Here is a 9,417-nt window from a genome sequence, read left to right as displayed (position 1 = left end):
ACTAAACACTATTTCGTAATGGTGAAGGATTATAATAATAGATTCCAAGTCAAACCTCTAAAATTTCATTTTGAGGTCTTAATTTAATATAGAAATCAGACATATGCGTAAAAATTTAAGAAATGTTTAAAAAGCATTTAAAGATTTTTCAGAAATTTATTTGAAATTTTGTGATTTGTGCCGGATTTCCTTCGGATTTTTTTTTCTTCAATGACTTATGACCAAAGGGAATAAAATCGCATGTTATGACGTGCAAATTTGGGGTTTGGCATGTAATACATCAATATGCTATTAATAAAAAGTGCTAATTAACATCTGAACTCGAAATGAGCTTGTTTGTTTTGGGGAATACGGTATATAATACTTGAATGTATGTACAGCAATAAAGACGCTTGTTGAATAAATAATGTGAATATCTCCAGGTACCCTCGACGGATATGACTGGAGTTCCAATCCCGGACTGGAAGCGTCAAATGATGGCCAGGAAGGCTGCAGAGAGAGCACGAAAAGAGGCGGAAGAGGTGCGGCGGATGGAGGTCGAGAAAAACAGATTAGCGTCGATTCCGATGTGGAGACGCCAGCTGCTTCAGAGACGGGAAAGTGACGCAAAATATGCTCAATAAAAATATAGAAAATAATATCCGCACAACTGTAAATACATATTTACCTCCCTAAAATAAATATGATGGGGACTTAGTCAAATTTGCGAAGGTTGAAGATTTATATTCGCTTACGCCAATAGAAAATACTTAAAAGAGTTAGTTTTTCTTCTAATTTTAACACATCTTGTCAATGAGAATGGGAAGGAAAACTTTTTGTGCTGTTATCTCATGCGGAACAGCAAAGTAAAGTACATTGTGGTGCGGAAAGACCCAAGTTCCGTTAGATCCTTACTTTGCTGAGATATTTCCCGTGAACTGAACTGCGTCACTATACGACGTTTGAGTATCTGGGTTAATCGGACTTTTTAGCCAATTGGTTAAAGGATGAATTTGTATATATGCTGAACTAATAATCAACCAAAACACCACCGTCTGTCGAAATTTTTTTGAATTCTCAGGCAAGCGGAGACTCGCTGCGGTGGTTGCGTCTGCTGGTTGAGTGAGGTTAGCTTGAATAAGGGGACTAACTAAATTTAGATACCTGGGAGCGTGAGAGGCGCTAATTAAACAGAAAACACTAAATATTATTCGCATGACCGGGCATGAATGGAGCGACTCGTGATTTTTATGTCACATAAATTCCTTATTTTTCCTTATCTTAATTTATGTAATTTTAAAGCTGCTGAGTAAACAATTTATTTTTCTGCACTTTATCTTTTTGTCCGTAATTACATAGCTTTAAACACGGAGTCTATCTAAATAAACACACATATTATGCATGTTCATATGCAACAGTCACCACTACTGATATACATTTAGAGAAATTCAAAATCTTAAAATCAAGCATACATGTAGAAACTTATGCCTCGCTTCGTGTTTCAATGTCGTCTAAATCTGTTGGCATTTCTGTTGTGCCTCTTTGTATAGTGAATTGGCCTCTTGAATCAAACTTTTGCGAAGGTTGGCATCCGTCAAAGATTTGCAATTTATTATAACGTTGCATCGCGCCCCGTATATTCCAGTTTCCACACATTTCACAGCAACCTGCGTTAATTAGGTACCAATTAGAAACATTTTTTAATGACACTGCCGACTAGTAGTATACGTGGCCTGCACATCTTTCGGTGCTTCTACTATTCAAACATAACTTAAGATAACGAATTAATATGCTTCTTAATAATTGATACGTCTGGAGCCATTTAATTAATACAGCATGTAAGGATACAGTAATTTGCGAATTATCTCAAGTACTGTCTGTGGTTGTCGAATGTGAAGAAATTTCTATGTATTGTAACCCATTATATTGTGAAAAAGATAATAAAACTATTTCATTTTGAATTGATATGATACAAATCTCTACTTGATTTATTACTACGTGTTACTTACTTACCTGAACATCTGAAATGCAGTTAGGATTCCCAATTTTGCTTATTGTTTCCAAAACACTCCACAAGGAAGCCAGCTTTCTTTCCAGTTCCATCGGAACGTTAATCGCGTTCAGCAACGCAGTTTGGGCAACATCAGATTCTGCATTCTTAGTTTGTCTGATTGCCTCCTGAAACATCAAGTGGTTAAATGTCTAGACTAATTTTATGGAAATATGCTGATGTTTAATTCATTGAAGAGATTAAATCTAAGATATCTTAAAAGTGATCTCTTAATAGGGATCTCATCTCACTACTTTGAGACTTACGACATATTTGTTGAACGCATTCGTGTCTGCCTCAACGAAGCGCAGAAGGTGGTCCACTCCTCCATAAAGTGGTGGAATTATATCTCGCATCGTGGAATCAAATTCTTCCCACTGCTTTTTGCCATAGGTCAACAGCCCAACCATGCTTCCCAGTGCAGCACCCTAAATAATTACACGACATGTATAAAAAGAATAAGTTCTGACACATTTATTCAGCAGTTGGACATACCAATGCTCCTACAACGGCAGCAACGGATCCTCCCCTGGAGCAGCAGTTCTAGCTCTCACTTCTTTAATAAATTGTGTCAGTCTTAAATCCAACAGTGGTTTCGGAGGATCGGATGATTCAACCTTCCATTCGATAATTCGTTCTCTGTTTTTATATGCAGAAGACAATAAAACTGTATAGCAATTCTAAATACTATTCATTAAAATTCGTAAGGGGAAAAATGTATGTTAAACGCACTTTGGATCGAATGAGTACAGTGAATTCAATCCAAGTCGATCTATAGCCAATTTTACTTTTTGATCATCATCAAGAATCATTAGATTTTCGCGTTGAATGTAAAAGTTTGCTGCGTCAAGTAATGCGGAGAGTGGCACCAGACCCACAAGTTCAGACCCCACAACGGACAAATTCAAAGACTCTGCAATTGCTTTGGACTGCAGTACATTACAAAATCACGAATCTTAACGAATTGTAGCAGAATATTCACCAAATCAAATCGGAATATGTACATATTTATTCTTATGTAAACCTCTTCGAAAACGGTATGCAAGGAGGTGATCTCGCTGTCAGTAATGTTATAAGAATTTGGGCCAAATTGGCTTCGTCTAACCACCATCCAATACCCTGAACGGCTTTAAGTTTCCCCTCTTTTCCAGGACCACGGCCATTTTCCCGCAGATCAAGAGCTTCACAGAAATATTCGAGTATAATTCGTTGGCAAATCAGAAATACGAACATTTGCATAAACATTGACATTTAAGTGCATATATAAAATATGCAAGTTATGCATTACCAATTCTGTGAGCTTGCTCTTTAGTGGACAGAATATTGACGTTATAAGCCAGCAAAAACTTTCTTGCTCCTACCATACTCGCTCCTGCGTTAAATCATTTTCACTGTGTCATTCAATTACTTATGTTCTTTTTGTATCTTAAAACAAACTTCCACGTTCGATAATATGATATTTTAAGCACCCCATGATGGTACAAATGATGCGGGGCCTGAAAGTATACAATTATTATTAACTTTTTAAGAACCAAGGTTTGCAGATCTCACGTCTTACCAAAATCTGGTTTCCATTCCTCTTTAGTGATCTTTAGAGAGATGAAATTTTACAATTTAAACAATTTAACATGTATTTGTTTAATTTCAAGTGAATTCTTGCCTTTTTCTCAATTCCTTCATATTCTCCTGCCCTGATTTGAGGGACTGCTCTTCGATACTCAGCCCCAGCCGCAAATCCATACAAGTAAATCGGAATTGCAAGTTCTTCTGCAAGACGGGAGCCCAACCGTTTTGCACACTTCACGCAATCCTCCATCGTTGCGTTACGCACGGGGACAAAGGGACAAACGTCCACTTAGGTTAGTAAATTAATTATGTTGTTCTAACTTTATTTTAATGATGATGACTGTGTAGGTAATCTTTTTAACCATGCAAATAAATATGGAATGCTTACTTGCCCCAAGCCGAGGATGTTCACCCTTATGATTCTTCATATTAATTATTCCATAGGCAGCTTTGGCAGCTGAAATTTTATTTGTTTCCCTTTTAATATTAATATTTTAATATTAGTACTAATTTGATATACCATTTAACGCAGCTTCAACAACCGAGTCTGGACAACCCACGAAAGTATACACCTATTTACAAAATGCATGGAACCAACGCAAAACACAGTAAAAATGCTCAAAGATATTAGAGAGTTAGAGATTCCTTGTACTCTGACTGTAGACTGTACTGTGGACTCTAGATGATGACGTCATCAGCTTTTTGTACTAATTCTACAGTCTACAGTAGACAAATTGAAACACGGGCTCAGTTTGTACTACTGTGGAAAATCAAGCGTTGGCAAGTAGGATATCTCTTGAACGCCTCAATATAATCTAACGCCGTTTTCGCTATTTCGCTACTAATTTTTGACCCTAGGTCGATTTCGAAAATGGGCTCCCTGAGGTCAAGGTCAAGGTCACCTTGGCATGAAGTAAACGCAAAGTTCTACCTTAATTTTCATATGCGGTGTCATTTTAAAGGAAATTTCACCGAGAATTCATTGTCGTCAATACTTTTGACCTCCGACCAACCCATGACCGAGAGGACGAGGTCAAAGGTCAAAATTTAAGTGTCGAATGTTTTAGACTTCGGCTTGGGCGAGAATTTCAGAAATCGATACAGTTTTAACGTACGAAGACCCCGTGACCACGTCAAAGGTCAAAAATGTTGAATTATTATTTGGACCGTTGCAGTCGTGTTTAGTTTGAGGCGGGGAGTTCATAAATCACTATCATTTCGGCTTACATCAGCCTGGTGACTGTTGTAAACGAGGTCAAAGGTCAAAAATGTCGAATTTGTAGTTTTGAACATTTTATACACACTTTGTGGGAGGGGGTTCATTTCGTATATCATGAGTTGATTTGTCTCAATTTTTGACGCATCTATTTCGCGGAGTTTTACAATACAATTTTTCAGAGTACAATATAATGGAAATTCTCTAGGTCTTTTGAATTTTGTACTAATTTTTGTATTGTACTGTAGTCACAGTACAGTACAAGTAAAAATACAAAAAATCTCTAAGTCTCTATTTTATAGTTAAATTGTACAGATCGATTCGTAGACTTTCCAGGGTCAACTCCAAGCAAAGTAACTCCAGCCGTGGCTTTAATTGCATCTGATATCGTATCCAGTACCTGGTTTGATGATTGTTAAAATACGAAAATATGATTTTTTGACAGATATTATAATTCCCAACCTTCGCGTCCTGTCCCTCCGAAAAATTTGGAACGCATTCAATCAAAGGAGCGTCCATGTTAACGAGAATTGAAGACAATTAATTAAGAATTAATTTTTCAATTGCAAGAACTGATGATTGTGTGTGGCTCAAATAATTACTGGATTAGATTATTTATTGCTGTCGAGAATCGAGATGGTAATAAATAAAACGAAAGGAAGGATCGACTTGGGATTTTTCCAGTTAAGCAGCGTAGTTCAAGGCTGCTGGATGGGTTTAATTGCTCCTACGCCTATCATTTTCAACTGTTGAAATCTGTTGCGTAATCCATTTTTATTAATGAATGTAATGAATATGAGAAGACTCCTTTATATTTTGTCGTTCTAATGAAAAATATTACACAGATGTAACGTATATAATAATAATAAACACCTATAAAGTTTATTTAACGTTAAGAATTCGTCACACAAATACAAGTACAACATACTATTGCTACTTAAAATTCATACATATTTTCTATGACTGATGTTTATTATCAATAGATATCTAAAGTAGATACAAGCAAGAAATACTAATTAATTTAGTACACAAATATCATCATGTCAAAAACGAATATAATTCATAAAGTACTTAAACGACAAGGATACAGTAGAACAACAACTAAGACACCATCATATTATTTTCAACATGAATATTAATGAATAATATGATCTGGGCATAAGCTTATTTAAACATATAGCCTTACTAACCATGCATTATGTATGTACGAACATAAAAAAACGATTTTGTTGTTATATGTGTGTGTGTGTGTATGTGTAGATACTTAAGTAGCAAATCTCGCAGCTCGAAGCGTCTTCTTGTCACTGGAATTTGTTGCAGTAGTTGCTGTTGTTGATGGTGGAACTGCTGCAGCTGCAGCCCCAAACCGTGCAGCTCTGGTTTCTTTCTTCTCGGACTCGTCAACTAGTCCGAATCGCTCTTTTCTCTTGGCCAACTTTACATCGTCCTCAGTTGTAAGCTGGAAAAAATGAATGCATTCAGTTATATGCTAAAAATAACAAGAGAGGTAGTATGGCACAATTATCATTGTAAATATACATATATTACAGAAACAACTTTGCTTTCACTTGAAGTCACCGCACTTGTTCCGTTGTTGAAGCGTTCTGCTCGTTTCTTTAGCTTTTCATCAACTATGGGAGCAGGTTTTCCTTCTGTCGACTTTGCGACTGCTGCAGAAGGTGTTGACGAAACACCTCCTGTTGCTCCAAACTTTTGTGCTCTCAGCCTTGCTTTCTCTTCTGCTGTAAGGGACACAGCGCCGACTTTGACAATTTTCTTTTCATCCTTGTCACCGTCGCTTGCTTCACTGGGCGTGGAGTCAGTAACTGGGAGAGCTTGAACTGATTCTCTATTTATTGTGATTTTCTTTTTAGCAGCCGGACTTCTTACTTCCGAGTCACCATTCGCTTGAGTTTTGGATGGTGAACTGGGTGCTGGTCGTTTAACAGCTTCCACAGTTTTAACTGGGGAAATTGGAAGTTTGGTAGGAGAACCAGCAACAACTTTGGAAATACTAGCTGGAGGAATTTTTGAAGTAGGGGAGGTTATGTCTATCGAATTCGTCGTTAAATCGGCAAGATCGTCACTCTCATCATCATCGTCCTAAAATGGAACAAATAAATTAAGCAATGAAATAACAAAAAGCATAAGAATGAAAAAGATTCATTTGATTGCACATTGCAAGAAGAAATTGAAGCATATTGTTAACCACATGATGGATATTAAATTAATATTATTAATATAAATATAATTTACGAGCATGGAATCTTCATCAATAAGTGCATCATCCAAAACCGAGTCATCAGAAGGTGGTTTTTCTATTTGATTACAAAGAATTACTAATTTAACTTAGTTGCTAAAATTGACTGAAGAATTAACTAATTTATGGACCAATTAGTTCCCAGTTAGTTAGGAAATAAATAGGAGAACAATTTTTTCACTTTACCAGTAGACATTGCGGTTTGTAGTCTCGTTACAAGATCTGCTTTATTTCCACTGGTAGATAATCCTCTTGTCTTGCACTCTTTCTTCAGTTCAGGCAACTGCGCAAATTGTATAAAACAGACAAATGTATTCAGTTTTCAAATACTTCCAAGAGAAATCAATGAAAAACTGCTTCTATTTTTTTAAATTTACAGATACGCCCAAAAGTAATGAAAAGCTGGAGATGGAGCCTTTTTAGGAGAAATTATAATCTTGCCGAAGCAAAGAGAGCTTTCGGTATTTCGGTAGATAAAAGTAGTGCAAAGAACGGACATTGACAAATCTGCCTTTGACTCTTCATTAGCGTATCACACTTCCTCAACAGATAACTTCCAGCCTTACCTTGAGACTTGCTAAGTCGTCCATGTTACGAATATTGTTTTTCACCAAAAACGCTTTATTCAAACTCAAATTTATTATTTGATGAATCACAGCTCAACGTCTACTTTTATTAGGCCGGAGAATGAGAAATGTGGACGCTGTGAGCAGTCGCAACTCCCGCTCGAATTCTCCATGCCCGTCTCTTCTCACATGCTAACAGGGCCAACTTTCTCCACTTCAACTTTCACCCACTCTGATAACCCTTTCCCCGATAACTGCATAACTATGTTACTTATTGTGGTATGAAAACTAGCCTTTGTGGCATATTAAGCATGTATGTGTAGCAGGATCAGTTTAAAAGAGGTTGTTACTTGGTTTTCTGCAAATAATGAACTTTCACTTCCTTTCTCCCGTTCCATTTATTCAACCAAAAATTTAAATCATTGTGGATAAATGGCATCACAATTTGTAGGCTTGTAGCACATTATTTCTACCGTAAATTTTACAATGATTTATTGAGACAGCATAAATTAATTAGGCTGGTTGCAAATGCAAAAATAAGTAAAATAATATTACACTATAAATATTACGTGGGAAGGGATCAGAATGGGACTAGGGTGAAAATGAGGATGATGGAGACGATAATGAGGAATGGGAGCCAGGTCTTGATGAACCCTGCAAAACTGACATAACGGCCGTGAAGGACCATTCCTAATGCCAGCCAGACCATGTTCCAGGAAGAGGAGCCTTCATAGCGCATCAGGTTAAGGGCGTAGGCCACGTGCGAGTGGCAGTTGTCGCAGCACAAATTGTGCATCCTCGTCTTGTACTCTTCCGACGCTTCGTAAATGGCTCTGTCCCAGGCCTGACCTCCGCCCACAACTTTCTCTGTGCTGAGAACCTAGAAGTCAGCCAATAGTAAAATGACTTCTTTGCTATTAAAGATGAAGTCGATTAGTGTGTAAACTAACCCAGTACTTTGTAGGTTTGCCGAACGCCATGTCGTCTTCGGAGACGTAGTATGGCCGGCAAAATCACGGATAACTCCGGTGGTATAGGCAATTCCCATGTGCCCAATTATAGGAAATAACCAACTGATGATAATATAAAAATGTTTGTGAATATGGCCCACTTATAGACATCTACAGAGTAACATCAAGAGTGTCAAAGATATATTCTTATCTTACGTGAGAAGTGGGATAGGCGTCCATACAATGGAAATTGGATATTTGCACCGTTTGACGTCCATTATGGGTTGAGCTTCAGACCTTTCACTTGGATCCGCTGGTGTTGTTCCACCCATTATTACGAATTTTTAGCATGCATTTATTCGGCTATCATAATTCATGACGCCATAACTGTTTTCCACCTGTGATTCAGGATAAGAAAAGTTTGACCTGTCGTTTTGGATACTTTAGTGTGACAAAATGAACATTGTAATGATTGATGCAAATTAACCTAACCAAGCTAAAACTCATTTATTAACCTTTTAAAAACGGATTCCACCAATAGGTGGAGGGCGATTTCGATCTCTTGGCGACGGACTACACCAATAAGGTGTAGGCCAAATTTTTCGCCTTAGCGACGGACTACACCAATAAGGTGTAGGCCAACTTTTTCTCGTTGGCGACGGATTCCACCAATAAGGTGTATGGTTACAGAATTCCGTTGAGACCGGGCTACATCAATAAGGTGTAGGAAAAAATAAAAATAAAATGACCGAGAAAATTTTCTCAGTTCCATTCTTTCCTCCTTATTTGTCGTTGGTTTTTCTTCAAGCCTGAACTAATTTTTTTAGAGT

The 9,417-nt window shown here is 37.3% G+C and overlaps 3 protein-coding genes across 3 annotated transcripts; all 3 read right to left on the bottom strand.

Annotated features, from left to right (window-relative positions):
* Positions 1-1,270: 1,270 nt before the first annotated feature.
* LOC110862973 (formimidoyltransferase-cyclodeaminase-like) lies at positions 1,271-5,415 on the bottom strand. The gene is given in 16 exon segments (XM_022112178.2): positions 1,271-1,646; positions 1,993-2,157; positions 2,296-2,457; positions 2,525-2,559; positions 2,562-2,668; positions 2,762-2,958; positions 3,054-3,109; positions 3,112-3,210; positions 3,318-3,401; positions 3,499-3,525; positions 3,588-3,618; positions 3,690-3,883; positions 3,984-4,052; positions 4,116-4,167; positions 5,125-5,211; positions 5,274-5,415. Coding segments are annotated over 16 exon segments (1,578 nt in total). The 5' UTR covers positions 5,331-5,415; the 3' UTR covers positions 1,271-1,490.
* Positions 5,416-5,668: 253 nt separating this feature from the next.
* LOC110862974 (SAP domain-containing ribonucleoprotein) lies at positions 5,669-7,798 on the bottom strand. Its single transcript, XM_022112179.2, has 5 exons — positions 7,638-7,798; positions 7,258-7,354; positions 7,068-7,129; positions 6,360-6,914; positions 5,669-6,270 (listed from the first exon to the last, which is right to left on the bottom strand). The coding sequence occupies exons 1-5, from the start codon at positions 7,659-7,661 to the stop codon at positions 6,076-6,078; spliced, it is 933 nt and encodes a 310-aa protein (XP_021967871.1). The 5' UTR covers positions 7,662-7,798; the 3' UTR covers positions 5,669-6,075.
* A 207-nt stretch (positions 7,799-8,005) lies between these two features.
* LOC110862975 (transmembrane protein 222-like) lies at positions 8,006-9,126 on the bottom strand. The gene is given in 4 exon segments (XM_022112180.2): positions 8,006-8,517; positions 8,588-8,643; positions 8,646-8,710; positions 8,804-9,126. Coding segments are annotated over 4 exon segments (537 nt in total). The 5' UTR covers positions 8,920-9,126; the 3' UTR covers positions 8,006-8,217.
* Between the last annotated feature and the right edge of the window lie 291 nt (positions 9,127-9,417).

Source organism: Folsomia candida, unplaced genomic scaffold (genome assembly GCF_002217175.1).
Source record: "Folsomia candida strain VU population unplaced genomic scaffold, ASM221717v1 Fcan01_Sc130, whole genome shotgun sequence".
NCBI lineage: Eukaryota > Metazoa > Arthropoda > Collembola > Entomobryomorpha > Isotomidae > Folsomia > Folsomia candida.
The sequence above is the reverse complement of the archived record's forward strand: the minus strand, read 5'-3'. Positions and strand labels throughout refer to the sequence as shown.